The 19,415-nt window shown below is 51.1% G+C and overlaps 7 protein-coding genes across 7 annotated transcripts; 5 read left to right on the plus strand and 2 right to left on the minus strand.

Annotated features, from left to right (window-relative positions):
- Window positions 1-659: 659 nt before the first annotated feature.
- On the plus strand, window positions 660-4,424 carry NECHADRAFT_55961 (uncharacterized protein; the record flags this gene model as incomplete). Its single annotated transcript, XM_003039497.1, has 1 exon — window positions 660-4,424. One exon carries the CDS (start codon window positions 660-662, stop codon window positions 4,422-4,424), a length of 3,765 nt encoding a protein of 1,254 aa, XP_003039543.1.
- A 395-nt stretch (window positions 4,425-4,819) lies between these two features.
- On the minus strand, window positions 4,820-6,198 carry NECHADRAFT_89087 (uncharacterized protein; the record flags this gene model as incomplete). Its single annotated transcript, XM_003039507.1, has 2 exons — window positions 4,820-5,957; window positions 6,008-6,198. The coding sequence occupies 2 exons, from the start codon at window positions 6,196-6,198 to the stop codon at window positions 4,820-4,822; spliced, it is 1,329 nt and encodes a 442-aa protein (XP_003039553.1).
- Window positions 6,199-8,038: 1,840 nt separating this feature from the next.
- NECHADRAFT_89088 (uncharacterized protein) lies at window positions 8,039-10,072 on the plus strand (the record flags this gene model as incomplete). The annotated part of the gene is made up of 6 exons (XM_003039498.1): window positions 8,039-8,107; window positions 8,185-8,292; window positions 8,354-8,632; window positions 8,760-8,845; window positions 8,908-9,843; window positions 9,898-10,072. 6 exons carry the CDS (start codon window positions 8,039-8,041, stop codon window positions 10,070-10,072), a joined length of 1,653 nt encoding a protein of 550 aa, XP_003039544.1.
- A 1,123-nt stretch (window positions 10,073-11,195) lies between these two features.
- Window positions 11,196-12,161, plus strand: NECHADRAFT_15531 (uncharacterized protein; the record flags this gene model as incomplete). Its single annotated transcript, XM_003039499.1, has 3 exons — window positions 11,196-11,238; window positions 11,306-11,695; window positions 11,746-12,161. Coding segments are annotated over 3 exons (849 nt in total), but the record flags the coding sequence as incomplete, so codon positions are not given.
- Window positions 12,162-12,807: 646 nt separating this feature from the next.
- NECHADRAFT_55962 (uncharacterized protein) lies at window positions 12,808-14,163 on the plus strand (the record flags this gene model as incomplete). The annotated part of the gene is made up of 1 exon (XM_003039500.1): window positions 12,808-14,163. One exon carries the CDS (start codon window positions 12,808-12,810, stop codon window positions 14,161-14,163), a length of 1,356 nt encoding a protein of 451 aa, XP_003039546.1.
- Window positions 14,164-14,273: 110 nt separating this feature from the next.
- NECHADRAFT_89091 (uncharacterized protein) lies at window positions 14,274-16,324 on the minus strand (the record flags this gene model as incomplete). Its single annotated transcript, XM_003039508.1, has 4 exons — window positions 14,274-14,298; window positions 14,351-15,156; window positions 15,216-15,998; window positions 16,229-16,324. 4 exons carry the CDS (start codon window positions 16,322-16,324, stop codon window positions 14,274-14,276), a joined length of 1,710 nt encoding a protein of 569 aa, XP_003039554.1.
- A 600-nt stretch (window positions 16,325-16,924) lies between these two features.
- NECHADRAFT_55985 (uncharacterized protein) lies at window positions 16,925-18,834 on the plus strand (the record flags this gene model as incomplete). Its single annotated transcript, XM_003039501.1, has 4 exons — window positions 16,925-17,442; window positions 17,517-17,679; window positions 17,745-18,313; window positions 18,378-18,834. The coding sequence occupies 4 exons, from the start codon at window positions 16,925-16,927 to the stop codon at window positions 18,832-18,834; spliced, it is 1,707 nt and encodes a 568-aa protein (XP_003039547.1).
- Between the last annotated feature and the right edge of the window lie 581 nt (window positions 18,835-19,415).

Raw genomic sequence — 19,415 nt, forward strand, 5'->3', positions numbered from 1 at the left:
AAGCCGGGATGTTTGCACTGCCACAACAGATAACAGATCCCCTTTTTGGGACGAAAAATGATACAGATGCTTCACAACGTGGGAACTAGACCCGTTTGGTAAGCTGCTTCCCGCCCGCAACGTTTCAGGTGTAGGAAGCTAGCAACCAACATGCATATTTGTGCATGTCAAACCAACAACTCAAAGTCAATGAATACTATACTTAGCAAACTGTAGGTCTTTTGGTGTTGGCCATCAGGTGAAACTGCATCCCGTGGCTGTGTTTTAGAGTTTTACCTCGCTTGCAAAATAGGAATGACGGCCATCGACATCTCTAAAGGAGGGTCGCGTAAGACCCTGGCTTCAAACTTGGGAATTGTCACCTTCATATTAAGGTCAGTTGAGTTGGTCGAGCTGCCTGAAATTACTTTACCTTCTTCCATTTTTCACATATCTTCAATCTCGTTGTTTGTCTTCCGTCACACCATTTACCGCGATTTCTCTGTGTTGCATGCTTAAGTTCTCCTAGTCTGTATTCACCCCCATCGTTTATCTTCACTTGTCGCATCTGTGCTCATTCATCATCTGCATATCTTTATGCTTGATCATCCACTTCTTCTACATCCCCTCAACCCAACTTCTACATCTCCTCTACAGGACTTCTACATCTCATCGACAAAATGGCGTCTCCTGCCCTCAATCGCCCTGCTCTCGGTCTCGGACAAGTTTCGGCCCTGGGAAGTCTCTATGATGCTCGCAGCGACACCTTCCTCCCATCGTCCCTATTCGATGAACCTCTTCCTCCCGATGCCGTGAAGATCACCCAGCACCAATCGGCCGACGCCAAAGTCGTCAACGGGGACACCTTCGCAGAGAAGTTCGCTGCATGCGGCATCGACGGCGAGCTGGCCGTCAGCGTCCTAGCTGGACTTGTCAAGGTCGACGGTTCGGGGCTCTACTTGTTCGACAAGCGCGACACAAACCATGTTGTGCAGTCTTCTCTACGCTACGATTTCATCACTGTAGAAGAGAAACTCAACCTTACTGCCACTGGCGTCAAAGGATGCATCGCACGCAACCGTTTGGACACCGATGCCGCTACTCACATCGTCACTGGTATTCACTGGGGTGCCCGCTACGTGCTCACCGCCAAGCAACAGCTTGATCCCTCCGAAGACAGAAGCCAGATTTCTAGGAATCTAGAGGCGCAGATGTCTTTGCTCAAGACAGCAGGACTGTCACGAGTAGAAGATGCGACCTATACCCATCCTGAAGCCTCTGTCGAACTGACCATCTTCGGAGACGACCTCACCAAAGTTCCCTTCCCGACCAACTTTGCCGCAGCCCAGGACTTCATCGAGAACATACCCGGCGATATAGCCAGAGCTGGTGACGGAAAGGGCCAACCGGTGGCCTACACCCTAATGCCACTCTCTCTGATCGCCGCGTTTGGATTACTTGACATCAAGGTCGACATGACCTACCGTCAGCTGGGCGCTGACTGCTCCCAAAGATGTGTGCAGCTATTTGACGATATCCGGGACGCGCGCCAACGACTCCGCGACTATTTCGCCCGACTACAGACTCATCAAGCTTGTGTTCCGCCTGAACATATCGACTCCATCGCGCAACTTCTCGCTAGGATCAAGAGTCTGGAGGCCATACCAGAAACTAACTTCGCAAGCCTCGTGAAGGCCGTTCGAAGTGGCAAGGCGACTGAGCGGCAGCTTTGGGCTCGGCTCACAGAATTTATTGGACATAGCTCGCCTCATGGCATTATTTCCGCCATGGCATACGAAGAGAAGATGGATTTTCAAGATCTTCTCATGCGTGAGGGAGCACACCTTGTCGGCTACAATAGCCCTTCGGTATCCGCCTTGTTGCACGGTAATCCGTATGACGACGCGGTTGTCTTTTACTTCAACGACCATGTCCGTCATCATTCCGACGTGTGGGAGGAGAATCTCGCAGCATTCCTCGAAATTCTTGAAGATCACTCTCATCACAAAGTCGCTATCGCTGTCGATCAGGACGCGGTTGACCACGACTCTCATGGTACTTTCCTGGAGAAACCCTACATCTCGCACTTGCGACGAGGGCGAGTCATCAGTGAGGACCTTGTAGAGAACCGCAAGGTCTTAGCCGCCAACTGTGTGATGCGCGTTGCCGAAGACGCGCTTACTCCTACCGTGAACGGCAAACCCCTCGACAGAAGAGCCGTCAAGATTCCCTGCCCACGTCAAGGCTGCGACCAAAAACTGCAATGCAGCTGGATCTGTGGTTCTTGCCACTCGGCAGTCGAGTACGGTGTTGTCGATGAAATGCTCTACTGTGAGTGTGGAGCGAGCCCCTACCACAAGTGGGAGTTTCAGTGCAACGACCCGAAACATGGCTCAGACTGGGAAAGGTATAGCCGTTCTGAGCTTCTCCGAAAGCTTAAGGCGCTCGAGCCGTTCGAGGATCTCAATATCTTGATCCTGGGCGAGACTGGAGTTGGGAAGTCGACATGGATCAATGCATTCATCAACTACCTCTCATACGAATCAATCGACGACGCATTGAACGCCGAGGACCTCAAATGTGTGATTCCTTGCTCATTTCAGACACAAACAGCCGTTGACGGCAGATTTGTCGAAACGGAAATCAAGATTGGCTCCAGTCAGTCAGAAAAGGATGGTTCTGGAGGCCAGTCGGCCACGCAATCGACCGAGGTGTATACTGTCAACATCGGCAAGACACGAGTTCGTCTTATCGATACCCCTGGGATTGGAGACACCCGTGGCGTTGATCAGGACAACTCCAACATGAACGACATCTTGACCGTCTTGCGGACTTACAACAACCTTCACGGAGTTCTCATCCTCCTGAAACCAAATGCCGCTCGTTTGACTGTCATGTTCCGGTTCTGCATCAAACAGCTGTTGACACACCTCCATCGCAACGCTGCCAACAACATTGTTTTTGGATTCACAAACACCCGCGGATCCAACTACAAGCCTGGCGATACCTTCAAGCCCTTGAACGCTCTTCTCTCCGAGTACGAAGATGTCAAGATGGGTTTATTCGAGAACAACGTGTACTGCTTTGACTCAGAAAGCTTCCGATACCTTGCCGCCAAAAAGAAGGGCATTGACATTGGTCACTTGGAAGACAACCGTCGCAGCTGGGAGTATTCGGTTGGGGAGTGCGAGCGGCTCGTTAAGCACTGCCAAGGCATCACTCCTCATCAAGTGCGCAGTACCATCAACCTCAACGAGACTCGAAACACTATCCACCGACTCACAGAGCCAATGACCTTCATTGCTGAGAAGATCAGAGCGAGCATCGACGTGAACAATGATGCCATCCAGGAGCTTCGGAATTTCCAACTCACCCGACAAGAACTTCAGCAGCGCCTATTCGTCCAAAAGGAGACCCTAACTTCGGAAGAAGTGGACAGACCGCAAACAGTCTGTACACACGACGATTGTGTCGAGATTCGCACCGACTTCGAAGGCAAAACGGAGACTGCAACAACCATCTACAAGACGGTTTGCCACAAAGGCTGCTACCTGACGAGCGTCGATCGCAACAAGAAGGGTCACCATGAGTTGCAAGGATGCAGCTCAATGGGTTTTGCCGGCAAGTGCAACAAATGTGGTCACAGTTGGATGGACCACATGCACATCTACTACAAGTATGTACCGACGACTTATCAACACCGAGATGCGGCCACAGACAGAGATCTCATCAAGAATGCCGATAATATCCAGCTCAGAGAGGAAGCAATCCGGATGAAGAAGGAGGCCATTGAGGAGTTCAAGCTTGAACACCGACAAGTCCAAGAAGCGGCCATCCAGTTTGGCTTCTTCCTCAAGAGGCACGCCATAACGCCCTACAACGACGCCACCATCGAGTACATCGACATGCTCATCGACCAGGAGAGGCAGAAGATGAAGGCCGGCGGATCGAACCAACGCCGTGGCAAACTTGAGAAGGAGAAAGCTGAGTACCTCCAACGGGTGGAAGTACTGGAAAAGGCCATGAAGCAAGGCGACGAGTCCAAACTGCTCGACGACTCGGGTGTGGCACAGCTAATCGAGAGCCTATACGGCCTACCTCACTTCGGAGACGATCTCCGAAACATTGTCAACATTCAGGAGAGGGCCGCCGAGTCTACATATCGAGAACGCTCCTGTAATGTGTCAGGGGGCGCTCACTTCCATCGCCGTCGGGGAAGAAACCAGACTCGGAATGGTGAACAGCGCAACGCACATCTTGGAGAGGGACCTTCGGCTCCGATGAAAGTAATTTCGTCTTATGAACCGATCCCTGGATCTTTTCCTAGGGAACCTACTGGAGGTACTGTCAGAGCGAAGCCTCGTGCCCGTTCTGTAGCGCCGCGTGAATCAACTTGGAAGCGGGGAATCTGGGGAGCCATCACGAAATTTGTTCCGGGTTTTTGAAGATGAGAGGCAAATAGTTCTGAATTCTCGTGCCATCTTTCCGATATGCGAAGAATCTGTTGGGAGTTGTCAGGGTCTGTAGGGTGGAAGCTGCCAAGCGTCACATACAGGATGAATCTGGAGTGATGGGAGCTCTTTGTTTTTAGCTAGTTGGTGGGAAGAAAAAGGTCTTTTATAGACAATACACACACAAAGGAAAATCTGTTCTTTGGAGTAGCAGCTTTACTGCGAGGTCATTCCCTAGTGGGCAAATAGCACGGCTCAAGATGCTGTGCTGTTCAAATCACCCAAGCTGCTTGTGTGCCTGTTATGAAGCGATTTCAGAGGATAAACATGGTATCTTTAACGCGTAGCTGCTATTCTAGGGGTATATCAAAAAGGGTAAAAAGCTCCGTCTATCTCAAAGACAACTCGCGCCAAATCATTCTCCTACCAAGCAAAATCAGAGTAATGGAAAATCCAGCCAGAAATGAGCCAACACCACACATCCAGACAGTCTCGCTGACAGCATTCGAACTCCAATGTCTCGTCGCCGCGCTGACGATGTCATCGGCGTTCAGTAGGTCAATCCCTTCCCGGGCGAGGATCTTCCAGACATGGTTGCGGTAGGAGATTGGCCAGCCAGGTAGCTCCCAGTATCGCGATTTGAGGTTCAGCCTCTTGGCAGTCTGGATCTGGCTTCGCACGGTCTTCAGCTGGGAGGTGCTGAAACCGAACATGAGGGTTCCGATAGCCCTCCAAAGAGACACTGAGGCGGTGTAGAATTCGTTTTCTTGGACATCCAAGCAATATGTGTCGTTCCTTTCACAATACCCAGGACGACTCAGCAAATCAAGAGATGCGTCGAGAAAGACGTCATGGTACTGGCGCCACCTCTCCGGGTCCGCGCCGACGTTCACGTCACGACGCTTGGCGATGTTTCCAGTACCGACGACAGTAATAGGACCATACTGGAAAGTCTGATTCGCGACTGGTGAGAAAATCTTGTCGTGTCGGGACAAGTAGTTTCGCTCTCGGAGAGGCTGCAGCTGCTCAAGAACCAATGGCCAAGTCGTTACAGGGTCGTCCTTGACATCAATGAACAGGATCAGTGTCCTATTCGGATAGTTTGCAAAGACACCAGCAGGGTGCTTATCAGAGCCCGGGATGACTCGTGAGCGCTCAGCGTTTATCATGTCCAGGACCTGCAAGAGCGGGTCGATGTAAAGAGAACGGAGCGTCTTCTTTGGTGTCAAGTCCCACCAGTGGTGCCCGACCAAGAGCTCGTTTCCATCTTTGCTGCGCCATACATCTGCTTCGACGCTCACACAACCCACTGATAGAGCTGAGAACAATGGACGAGGTCGCAAGTAGTCGTTATGGGAGTGGACCATGGCGGGTGAGACGTGGGGGGACAATCGCTTAACCCATCGTGTGGCGCTTTCAGTCGAATTTTCGGTATCTTCGAAAGGATCGGCCAGCGAAAGACCGGAAGACTCGTATGCATGAACAAAGTAGCGCTCGATTCCAAACACCACGAGAGAAAAAGTCACGCTACAGACGATGTCAGGCGCCGTGTTAGTGAGGGACAACACCAGACTTACCCGACCAACCCCGTGACTATTACGACTGTCCACCCCAAATTCTTCCACACTTTGCGAACGCCCGCGCAACGAGGTTTTCGCCTTGTTGATTCATCTTCTGCCTGCCATGGTTCTGGACTCGATGCCCGAAGTGGCTGGTATTCGGTGTCGTTCTCGTGGCCCTTGCCACACAACATGTCGGCGACTTTCATGCTGATTTACAGCGTGAAGAGCAAAAGAAAATCCCACGAGTACAAACAAAGAAGAACAAAAAGCCGCAAAGAACAGAAAAAAACGAGACAAGCGAAAATTCGAGATATAGCTTCCTTCATGTACTAAGTTCGATCATGTGTACGGTTGGTGTCGTTGAACTAGCGTTGGTGGCCGTATTAAAGCCGAGCTACAACGCACGTGGTTCCACTCACACGGTCAGGGTTCGGACCAATCCTAGCTTTCCGCTCAAGCACGAAGGTCCAGAACGGACTTATTCATGGTCGTGCGAGACGCCCCAGGGTTGCGCCAAGTCTGTGATTAATGATTGACCGCTCCTGGATGTTACGTTCCGGTAATTCCCTCGTCTAGGTCAAAGTGCTTCATCTGCCGCGCCTGGCGATCATGTCCATATCTCGCTTCGGTTAGGCAAGGTTGCCGGATAATTGATGCGTGATAAGAGTGTATGTCACCGGGTGGTCAACTGGACGAGATGGGCAAATCATGGGGAGTGTGAGGCCTGAAGGTGAAAACGTACCATGGTAGCTCGCCCACAGCTGTAATGAAGTTTCCAGCATAATATCAAGCATTTTTCCTATGTCGATCCAAGGAAAGTAGCCCACAGGTTTGGTGATTGGCCAACACGGAATCATCTCGAACGAGAAAATGCCATCCCCGAAACATATTCGCCATGATTCGCTTGCAAGGCTAGATATGGTTCTCTACCACTCGAAACCAAATTCCAACCCTCTTTCCCAAGCTTCTACGTCACCTACATTTGACACGATGGTCAAGTTGCAGATGATTCCCACGCCGCAACATCCAAAGGCTATCGCAGTGCGCCATGCGACGATGGCCCAAGACGATGAGCAACAAGTCTGGTCAGAATCTCCCCAGCGTAATCAATAACTACGATATACGGACTTATGGTCGAGTCAATATCAAGACAGTATTTGAAGCCAGCTAGAATTTGAACTGCTTAGTAAATATGGGCGGAATGGATGAAGCGCACAATGAACATGTACGTGCTGGGGTGGCGTATAAACGTGAGGGGAACCACATGGAGGCTCAATAGACAATACTAAAGGGGCCGCTTCGACTTTATGTATCACAATGAGTCATGTTTGAATTTACAACCTACCTGGCTATTATTCAATTATTGTTAAGCATAAGATTATTCATCACGGAAACCAATAACAAGACTCCAAGCATTGGTGGACGAGGGTTGAACGGTTCTTTGATAGTTGACTTCCCTAATAACCGCGAAAAAAAGGCCATACGACCACTACCTTCTTACTACAGCTCTAGCTAGGCGGCTGAATTCTTAAGCCTCAACTTCCTCTCACAACGTCAACTCTCCATCCAAAAATAACAAGTCCTTCAACCAGACCCCTCGATTACCCTACATTTTCAAGTGCACGCACGTTCCAAGATTAAAGCGCCCCACATGGCGCTGAATCCGGTTGTGGACCTCCGGGGTCCGGACAAGGGGCCGAAGGTTCCAGGGAGAAGCCCGGTCAACGAGCATATCGACCCTCTGAATCTTCGGGTTGGTCGCGGCGTTTTCTATGTCGGCGATTACTTACTCGAGGTGCGAATCAATCTTGCTACAGGCGAAAGTGAAGCTGAAGAACCTGCCTCGCGAAGATGGTAGACCCCGAGCCGGATTTGGCGGGGAACCGACCCATCATGCTAACCCACTTATCCTCGCGCCGAAGATCTCTAGCGTGGTATCAAGTTGGGTAAAGATGTCTTTTGTTGGAATAAATATCGGTCCCGATATGCATCTTCTGCACTGCCAGCATCTCAGATACTTTGTTCCACTATCTCTGACTATTCACAATGGTTTCATTAGGTAGCAGCGCCGTTTTGGGGGCCTTCGCCTTGCCTGCTCTGCGAAATGAGCCCATTGTAAGTGGCATTTCACGTCTGATTCCTTGCCACAGGGAGGGACCCTTGTTTGAGGACATGCCACTAACTCTCGCCAGATCGCTTATGGCCCAGGGACCCCTGAGCGGTCCTCGCTCGTCGAGGAGATGGCCTCGATGAAGAAAGAGATGCCATTCGAAGTCCACCCTAACGTGAACGGTAAAGATGTGAGATTAAATCTTTTCACTGCTTCGCCGAGATTATGGAACAACATCTAATCTAAGATAGGTTAACGGTGCAACACAGCACACCCAGAAGAACCCCTTTGAGCACAAGCTCGCCGTGGCAAAGTATTCCCACGCTACTCCCGAGCTCGTGGACAAAGCCATTCAAGGAGCACTGGAGGCCAAGAAGACGTGGTCCAAGACGTCTCTGCACGACCGTGCTGCCATATTCTACCGAGCTGCTGCTTTGCTTAGAGGACCATACCTGTATCGTATGATGGCAGCAACAATGCATGGGCAGGGTAAAAACGCCTATCAGGCTAGCATTGACTGTGCTACTGAGGTATGTGGATTCTTCGTGCAGATCTGTTCTTTGTTATAGTTGCAGCCCGGCCCTTGATGGGTTAACTGAGCCCGAAGATCGGATTCTTCGTGCAGCATGGGTTCGGGACTAACTTGCAACACAACAGTCTATTGACTTTCTCACAATGTTCCCATCCCTCGCGGAGAAGCTCTACCAAACTCAGCCTCCGTTCAATGCCCCTGATGTGTGGAAGTATGTCATCAACCCCTATTCCATTCACCTGCCGGAACTCTCAACTGACCAATCTTCCATAGTCGAAGTGAAGTCCGCCCTCTAGACGGCTTCGTTTATGCTGTCTCGCCGTTCAACTTTACCGCGCTGGCCGTGAACCTTGTCTTGGCCCCCCTCATCACCGGAAATGTTGTCATCTGGAAGCCAAGTCCCGGCGCTATTTACTCTAGTTGGCTGTTCAACCACATCATGATTGAGGCTGGCCTTCCGGCTGGTGTCCTCCAGTTTCTGCCAGGTGACGCCGAGCAGGTGACGGCTCAGGTCTTTCAGAGTCGCGACTTTAGCGGCCTCCATTTCACAGGCAGCACGACCGTGTTTCGACAGCTTGCGGCCACTATCGGCTCCAAGATGAAATTTTGGAGGTCATACCCACGTATCGTGGGAGAGACAGGTGGAAAGAACTTCCATCTCATCCACCCATCTGCGGATGTGAAGAATGCTGCACTAAAATCTATTCGTGCAGCTTTCGAGTACCAGGGACAGAAGTGCAGCGCCTTATCCCGCGTCTACCTGCCCGCATCACTTGCCGAAGCGTTCAAGGAGATCCTTGTCCGCGAAACCGAAGCTCTCACCATGGGCGACAAGTTTACAGACTTTATGGGACCTGTAATTAGCCAGTCTGCATTTGATCGCGTCTCAAAGTACATCCAGGACGCCAAGAGCACTTCACACATCAAGGTCCTTGCTGGAGGCACATATGATGACTCAACCGGCTACTACATTCGGCCAACAGTGGTCGAGTCATCTGACCCCAAATCCCGCTTCATGACCGAAGAGATCTTTGGTCCATTCCTGTGTCTCTACGTATACGACGATGGCGACTTTGGCCCTAAGCTCTTTGAGCTCATCGATGAAACCACCGAATACGCACTCTCGGGTGCTGTCTTTGCAAAGGACCGACCAGCGATCGTTGAAGCCACTGAAGGGCTTCAATTTGCGGCTGGTAACTTTTATGTCAAGTGAGTTTGCAACATTATATCTACCTACAGCATACATACTGACCACCGAAATAGCGACCAGTGCACAGGCGCGATGCCAGGCCACCAGCCATTTGGTGGTTCCAGAGCCAGTGGCACCAACGACAAGGCCGGTTCTTTGGGTTTATTGACGAGATTTGTGTCTTCAAGGACAATCAAAGAAGGATTCGCAACGATTGATTCCGTGTTGTACCCATCCAATCAGGAGTAGCAATAGATAGAAATCAACTTGGTTTAAGGACAATTACGGACATCAAACCAAAGTCCAGAAGGAAAACAATATCCAGGATTACTGGTGACAGAACTTTTGTCTTGTTGGTATAAATGCTATTTTCAGAAGAACTCATTGGTCACAGTGGCAAAGAGCATAGCCATGCACGTATGACAACTCTAAATTCCAATTCCAGTAGCAAATTATGATCTCACTTACAGGTCTCTATCATCATAATAGGTGGATAATGGCTCTTCTGAACTTGATTAGAATAGTCACTGTATTTCTTTTCTCACAGCCCTTATGCCCAGTTGCTTCTAGACGCGCAAGTCTCTGCAGAACATAGACACCCGGATGCCCTCAACCCAACCCCCATCGGATTTCGAGATTTGCGACAATCTTATCAATGATCTAGTGACTAGGAGCTTATTGGTCACCACACCATTCAGTCCTCGCAGCAAGCTATCATGACCCCGAACCTTCGCTCAGATTAGGTTCTAGATAGTGGGTGCTACCTTGCCCGATATGGATGGATCCAAGCTCGGCGCGAACATAGCCATGTATGATGGACTCTCGGCGCGAGGTCCATGAATTCGGAAATTCGGTCCGATGAACCAACTCCAGGACTTGGACAGTTCTCTCAACGCCAAGATACTGCGGCGTATCATGTCCCCCGCCAAGGGTGCCGCCCATTGAGGTAATATGCGGGGAGATGGAGTTGACCCTGCTGCTTATCACTCCCGCCATCACCTGTTCTTCGTGACCTTTGCCATCTGCTTGTCTGTTGTTTCAAGTCCTCTGGCAAGGAAGAAAAGCAACAGGCAGGCCAAGCCGCGATTATCACGAGATATGCGTACATCGGCTCTCTTTGGAGTCTTTCTGCTCTGTGCTATATTCGCATGTCGATGGCTCGCCTGCATCTTGGCAGCCAGCAAACAGAAACGCAATGCGCCAGGTGCTGTAAAGGACAAAGGCAGGCTTTGCTTCAAAATCTCCCTTGGCCATGAAACTGACTGCTAACTTGCATATTGTTCTAGTGACCAAGCCTGAGCCTACGTTCATCGATGTGGCACGAATCAAGCCGATCAGGCCTAACTTTGATTGGCGCACGCAAAAGCAGCTTCCTTATCGACCTTGGAAAAATGGCCCCTATCATGTTACTATGGGTAAGGCAGCTGTCAGGTATCCATATCCATCTTCGTTTTTGGCTAATCATGGCTCTTTGCTATCTAGGCTTGAAACAGACTGATGTCGAAAATTGGATCGAACTGGACGAGACATATCTCGAAAAGTACCACTTGAAAAAACGACTCTATCAGGAAAACCGGGATGAAGTGCTTGCTTACTTGCCCGGATGCGACGGCGGGCTGTTCGAGGCTTTGGAGCTGGTCAAGGACACGCTGGTTCGACGATATCCCACCATGTTCCGGCTGCAGAGCCCTCATATCGTGGAGAACCTCGTGACAGGTGACATCTGGGACCTAAGGCCAGAGGCCTCGACATGGAAAACTCATCATCCTCTTGAGGTAATGGGCCTTCTTGCTACAGAAGACTTCTTCTTGCTCTCCAACAATCCCAAGACAGGCCAGACGACATTGAGAGCAGGAGGTGTATGCTTTCCAGGTGAGAACCGTACGTACCATTCCCTTAAACTTGGCTAACAGACCAAATAGCTGGTTTCAAAATTGAGGAACGAATGGGGCTCAGCCTCTGGGAGATTCACGCAGGCAAAGTCCCCCAGTATGAGAGCAAGTTGGCCAAGTCTATGGATCGCTTCTTCGAGCGACTCAAGGTCGAATCAGCCGTGTCTCGCTTCAACTATGCGATTGACGACTCTTCAGAACTGTTCCACCGTCATCCGCACCACAATCTGACCCTGGAGCAATTGGAGAACCCTCCCAAGTTGGAGGACCTTCACCTCCGTGTCGAACGGCAGACCCTCCAGCGCCTTCCAAAGACCAGGGCTCTGCTGTTTACAATTCGCACCTACGTAACTCCGATTTTCGAGGTCACCAATGATAAGGAGGTTGCTGCGGCACTCAGGACGAGCGTCGGGAGCTTCTCCGAGGACGTGTCGAAATACAAGAACAAGGATCTTTGGGATCGTACACTTCAGAAGCATCTAGCAGAAGTTTTAGGTGAAGCCGGATGAGATTAGAAGGTGAACTCAGGCTGTGGAAGATGGGACCAGGAATAAGATCTGGTGTGCATTTGGTGGCTGATGGAGCAGGGAGGGAGGGATGGCTCCAGACACATGGATGCATGGGATAGGCATGAAAACAAGTCGAGAGAAAAAGGGATAATAGAGTCGATTACCAATCCACACCAAAAGACAAATTTCCAATGCTTCTAGTATTAAACCGCTTGTGTTCCTTGCGATCCCGCTTGCAAACTGCCGTGATCCTACAACCCAAAAGACTTTGCTCGCAATAGGGGTTCTCTCTATCGATGTTGCCTGTCACTCACTGCTCTTGGATCAGCCGAGCCCCAAGTTCAGCACCTCGCGATCGGCTACGAGGTTAGCCTGGCGATAATGGAGCAATCTTCGGGGCGAGCGTGGGCCACCTGGTGACTGATTGTGGTGTGGGCCGCATTTACGAGATCACATTCTCGCTATCTTGACCCCTCGATTTGCGGGCCCCTTCGGTCAAGGATCGTGGATATAATAACTGACAGTGCCAGTTAGCCACTTTGTCGGCCTATCAAACCGCTTGTTCGCCTACAGCCAGCCAAACATGTCATCACCACAGAACTCGGTGCTTCTCCACCGTTCTCTAGATAAGACCTACCCCACCGCAACAGGCGGCGAGGGCGTCTATCTCCTGACCTCTGATGGTCGCAAAGTCCTCGACGGCAGTAGTGGCGCCGCCGTCTCTTGCCTCGGACATGGGAATCAAGAAGTGATCCAGGCCATCTGCGATCAGGCCAAGAGGCTGTCGTTTGCCCACACTTCCTTCTTCACTTCAGATCCTGCCGAGGAGCTCGGGCGTCTCATATTGGAGAAGAGCGACGGCCAGTTCAGCAAAGTTCTCTATCTCACCTCGGGCTCCGAAGCTGTCGAGTCTGCCCTCAAGTTGGCTCGCCAGTATCACGTCTACCGCGGAGAGCCACAGCGTATCAACTTCATCGGCAGGGCGCATTCATATCACGGCAACACTCTTGGTGCCCTCGCGGCTGGAAACAACCCAGCAAGACGAGCCACATTTGAGTCTGTGCTAGCACCTACATTCCACCATGTCAGCCGTTGCTTCTACGATGCCGATGGCAAGGGCCAGACCGAGCAGGAGTACGAAAACAAACTCATCTCGGAATACGAGGACAAGTTCAAGAAACTCGGTCCTGAGACGGTGGCTGCCGTGATTGTCGAGCCGGTGGTGGGAGCAACGCTTGGATCAGTCCCTGCAACTGCCAACTATCTCCCGAAGCTCACACAGCTTTGCAAGAAATACGGAATCTTGACCATCTTCGATGAAGTCATGTGCGGAATGGGACGATGTGGGAGCTACCACGCATGGCAGAGCTTGGGAAACGTTGCCTCGGATCTTCAGACCGTCGGGAAAGGCTTGGGCGCCGGTTATCAACCACTTTCAGCTGTCCTGCTAGGAGAGCGAGTGGCTTCCGTCTTTGAGAAGCACTCAAGAGGGCCAACGACCTTTCTGAGCGGACACACCTTCCAGGGCCACCCGATGGCATGTGCTGGCGCACTCACTGTGCAAAATATTTTGTTCCGGGATGACTTGGTCTCCCAATGCAGAAAGCTGGGGGAAATTCTGGCCCAAGTTGGCTGTTCTGGACTGCCCGATGAGTGGAGGCAGCATGGGGGCAGCCTGAGAGGGCTCGGACTCTTCCGGACAGTCGACCTTGGTAATATGAAGGAGCTCTGCGGTGGTCCCTTGGCAGGTGAAGTCTCACGTCGAGCTTTCGAGCTCGGCGCTGCAGTCTACCTCTGCTCGCCTGCCGTGGACGCAGTTCTGCTCTGCCCTCCATTTGTCGCCACTGAAAAGGAAATACGAAGCCTGGGCCAGATACTCGTGCAAGCTGTTGGCGACGTTTTGCAAAGTCGCAAGGAGGCTTCTTTGAACAAGGCATGATAGTTAAGAGAGACAGAACCATAGCCCTACGTAGGAAATACAGTCTCATGTCAACATGATGTACATGTTCTTGTCCCGCATGACCTGCCTCCAATCCACACCTCCCAGCTCTACTTCCAACCCGTCTTGATTCCCCTGAGGTCCAAACTGTCGATCCGCTCTTCTCCATATTTCCATCACCAATGACTTAGACTGCTGAATGTTGCCAATCCCATGACGCTTGGCGCGCTCAAGCCAGATCAAGGCGCGATGTCTCAAGTCGGTATCAACCGCTTCGACAGCCGCAATGAATCCAGGCCACAGTGTGTTGGCTACTGCGATGTTGCGCGACAGTGCGTCAATATTCTCGAGATGATCCAACGCCTTTGAAACCAAATATTGGCCCGTTGGACGTGTCTTGGGTTCCGAGCTCCTCTTCACGGCAGGCGAAATGTGAGCCAAGCCGTCGCACAAGGCTCTCCGGAAGAAGATGGCGGCACTATAATGGAAGGCAAACATGTGGTTTTCGGTGATCAGGTCGGCAATGTAACCCGGCATGCCTCCCTGGGAGTCGGAGCTGGGGAAAGAGTGTCGGTCTTTGAGCAGTTCAGGAGCCTCTAGCGGATCGAAGAGCTCGTCTTCGAGTTCGAGGAGCGATGAGATCTTGTCGTCCGGCCAGGGCATGTTGGTTCCAAGTGTTGACTTCATCTTGGAAAACTCGATAATCTTGTTCAAGCACTGCAGAGTCTTGATGGAGACGCCAAAGGTGATGTCAAGGGTATAGTCTCCCACTGGAGCAGGTATTATGGCCGACTGCAAGTCTCGTGGCTGGAGATCCACAACTTCCAGTCGTCCTGATGTTGACGCAACGATATGCAGACAGCGGAATATCTGTAGAAGTGTGAGACACGCAGGATCTGATGCCCACCAGTTCACTCCTCCAGTGATCTGGATAACCTGCTTGCACAGCTGGAGATGCTCATAGCCGTCTCCCTGGCTTGCTCCGCTGAATACCTGTGTTGCGCCGATGAATCAGAGACAGTGCATGATGATAAAGGACATATTTGACAAACCTCTGCTGTTGTCAGCGTCAAAGCAGCTGCCATCAATGCTTGCCGTGCATTTTTATCTTCCCCCACCACAGCGGACGCGTCTTCCGAGTCAAGTATTGACCTCATGTGCGTTACTGCGCGCTCGTTATATTCCCGGCCCTTTTTCAAGTCATGGACCCTGCTCAAGGGCACCAGGTACGATCTGTTGAAGGACGCAACAGCTAAGATGGCGTAGAGGAGGATCTGTTGTGGCAAGCTTGAAGGGCTCTTGACAGCTAGCGGGAGGTAAAGTTGAAGCCAAGGGTTGTGTGATGGAGCTGAGGTGGGCATCATAAGCTGGCATACATGGGTGCGGTAATGATCCAGCAGCTTGCGGGTTGCCTCAGATGTGACTTCTGCCTCAAATGATGAAGATGGTGTAACTTCCACACCGGGGCTGGTGGCTTCGTCCTGAGTCTCGCCAAGCCCGCCGTCATTGCAAAGGTTGTTTGAGCCCTCGGTGTGCTCGCCTGGGCTATCTGAAGCGAAACGTAAAGGGTGAGGGTTGTTGATAATACTCATATACTCTCCGAAGGACCCCCAAGAAGTAATATCGGTGTCTATGGTACTCACGTCTGGCAGAGAACCTTGGAACCTGTCCGACGGTGAGGTACTGGGCAAGCATTCGAGATGGCTTAATACTGAATCGGTCACCTCTTGAGCAGACAGAATGTTGCCGTTGGTGTGATTCACATCTCCGTAGCCATCGCAAAAGTAAAGACGGGACCGTTCGCAATTGTAGCATCTAGGACGACGTCCATCGCACTAGGGAAGCATAATCAGTCTCAGACAAAAATGGCATCGATAAACACCAATTCACCTTTATCTTTCGTGTGCGACATGTGCCACAACCCTGTAGAGTTGACGGTCAGGATGGTAGAACATGATTTGCAAGTATTTGTCAGGTCTATTACCGAGTATATCTTCCCTCCTCTCCTCCGTTTACGTGGTGGCTCTGGAGGCAGCGAATCAAAGAGTAAATGATGCATGCTGACCTCCACATCCTGTTGAGGGTGGGAAGCTTCACGGACTCCCTTGTCTGATGGAGCCGGAATTGCTTCTTGGTCGATAGTACTTGCAATGGAATCCATAGCTTCAGATGACAAACTGCATTACAGAGGAGACTGTCTGCCAAGGAGGAAGAGAGAGAGGAAAGGCGGGGTAATCGTGACAGTTGATAAGGAGTCAGTAATGCCCTTGGGGTTACGATAGCTCTCTGGCCTAACGTTAGTTGCGGGGAGAACCACGTTCTGTCTAGGGCCACTGGTTTCTGACGTGCCTTACCCCAAGGGGCCCTTGCAGAAGCTAGACAAAATCGGGGATAAACATCCCGGACTCTTCGCGCCGATAAACATGACTCGCTAGATATTCTTGCCAAGATAACGATAAAGCGGTCCAGCGAATGGCAGTGGTTGGTTCGCCTCTGGATGTGTTTATCCCCTTTCTTGTCTAGCATTTCCGGCTATCACCGTATTTCGCTCCGAACCCCGAGCCATGACTGGAATACCCTGGAGACTTGTCGTGATAAAACAGAACCACTTTGAGGGGATCCGCATATTAAACGGACCAGTTGGCCTTCCTGGCTCTTAAGTTATCCACATTCATCGTGACTTGCTTTCTTTTTCCTTCCTTTCTCTTCGTAGAGACCTCGTCTGTGATATAGCCTCGTGTCGATCGAAATGTCAATATCCATGGAATCAGACTCTGCCCACCAAACCGGTGGAGCAACCAAGACCGGCAAAGATGATGCAAATATCAGTCTACATCGCTCATCGAGCAGCCCCGTCGGCCAAAGCTTCACCATCCCTGTCAGTTCCCAGCTCCAGCGCCGGCTCAACAACCGCCAGATCCAACTCTTTGCCATTGGCGGTACCATCGGCCAGGCCGTGTTCGTCTCGCTGGGCACACCGCTCGCCCAAGGCGGGCCGGGCAGTCTGTTTTTGGGATACATCCTATACTCTCTTATCATGGGCATGGTGGTTAACTGCTCGGCTGAGATGGTGACCTTCATGCCTGTTCCAGGAGCTCTCATCCAGCACGCTGGCAAATGGGTTGATGAGGCATTCGGTTTCATGGTCGGCTGGAACTATTTTTTCTGGTTCGCCCTCACGCTTCCATTTGAGCTCGTCGGTGCGAGCCTGGTGATGGGTTTCTGGCGTGACGACATCCCAGTTGCCGCCGTCATCTGCGCCATGATAGTATTCTACACGTAAGTTGCTTCTGAGTCATATGTGACATGGCCATGGTGCGTCATCTTAACTTCCTGATGCTGATGATTTGCAGCGTTCTGAACATTGTGGCTGTGAATTGGTTTGGCGAGGTCGAGTTCTGGATGTCTCTGGGCAAAGTCCTTCTCCTTGTCTCCGTCTTCTTCTTCACCTTTGTCACCATGGTGGGAGGAAACCCCCGATACGACGCATATGGCTTTCGGTATTGGAACAACCCGGTAAGAGATAGATGGCGGCTTGTCTAACAATCATGGAGATATTTACTGACCGCTAAAATGAACAGGGTTCGTTCCTCGAATACGGAAACACGGGCTCAGTCGGCAGGTTTCGAGGCTTCCTAGCCTGCTTCTACAACGCAGCCTTTGTCGTCGTCGGGCCTGAATCCATCTCCGCCATCGCTGGAGAGGCCAGGAACCCACGATACACAATCAAGAACGCCTTCAAGAGCATGTATTTACGGTTCTTTCTCTTCTTTGTTGGATCGGCTCTCTGTATCGGCATCGTCATCGCAGCCAACGACCCAAAGCTTGTCGCCATCGTGGAAGGAACCTCTGATGCCGGGAGCTCTGCGGCTGGGTCGCCATACGTCATCGCTGCCAGCAACATGGGCATTTCGACATTCCCGAGCATGATCAACGCCCTGCTCTTGACTAGCATTATCTCGGCCGGAAACAACTACGTCTTTGCTGCCTCTCGAGGCCTTTACGCCATGGCAGAGCGAGGGTTTGCCCCCAAGTTCCTGCTCAAGGTTACCAAGAGCGGCGTGCCTCTCTACTGTCTTGGATTTACTATCATCTTCTGTGCTATCGCATTTCTGCAGCTCAGTAGTTCAACTGTTGAAGTATACAACTGGTATGTTGCGACAAAGACAAATACTTCCTACAGATGCGGAACAACAACTAATCTATCTTTCCAGGCTCATTTCGCTAACGACCGCGGCCGGTCTCGTCACTTTCCTGACAATGACAATAACCTACATCTTCTTCTACAGAGCCCTCAAAGCCCAAGGTATCGACCGCAAGACGTTGCCGTACTGCGGTTGGGGCCAGCCTTACATGGCGTACGCCGCCACCACACTCTTGACAATAGTCATCCTCACCTTCGGCTACGAGACATTTATGCCCTGGAGTGTTTCCAGCTTCTTTATCAACTATACTTTTCTTCTTTTGGCGTTTTTGACATTTGGCTTTTGGAAGATTCTCAAGGGAACCAAGTTTGTCAAGCCTCATGAGGCGGACCTGGTCTGGGAGCGCCCGGAGATTGATGCCCATGAGGCGTCTATCGTGGAACCACAAATTGGGTTCTGGCGCGAAATAGGCGAGTTGTTCTGTCTGGGTCGGAAGAGAAAGGCCACGCATCATGCTTCTGGTTAAGGGTACGACCCTGTTGCGATGTACTCTTAGTTTTTGCCAACTTGCTTGGCTTCCCGTCTCCCCCTACGTTTCTCACTGGTCACTTTTTCACTACCATTTCGTTCCCAAACAAGGTCATGTTTAATCTGCAGTGACCTGAAGATTTGGAACACGCTGCATCGACGAGTTCGTGGTGATAACGAGAAGTCGGTGCCATGAATAAGTGATCAAGCGAGGTCAGTTTGATGCACCAGGATTCACTCAAACCTTCGCGGCGATCAACTACATATGTCAATCACATCTAGTTCTAGGCTTGATACCTTGGTCTGCAACAAAGCTTCCCCAGATTATAAACATTCCAGTGAATAGGTTGTAGCAGTTATGGTCTTACTCACAGCGTAACCAAGCCCCCCATAATCCCTAAGCTGTTTGCCACCCACTGTTTTCAGTTTGCCATTAATACTTTGAATGTTTATGAAATGAGCTCTCATTATTTTGCCCTTTCGAACATCCTATAGACAGCTAACGGGAGATGCATCCTCCTTCTCAATCGTAGCCCCAACCTTTGTCCACTGAAGGTAATCAAGTGCTGACGCCTCCGT

This window comes from Fusarium vanettenii, assembly GCF_000151355.1.
Source record: "Fusarium vanettenii 77-13-4 unplaced genomic scaffold NECHAsca_96_unmapped, whole genome shotgun sequence".
NCBI lineage: Eukaryota > Fungi > Ascomycota > Sordariomycetes > Hypocreales > Nectriaceae > Fusarium > Fusarium vanettenii.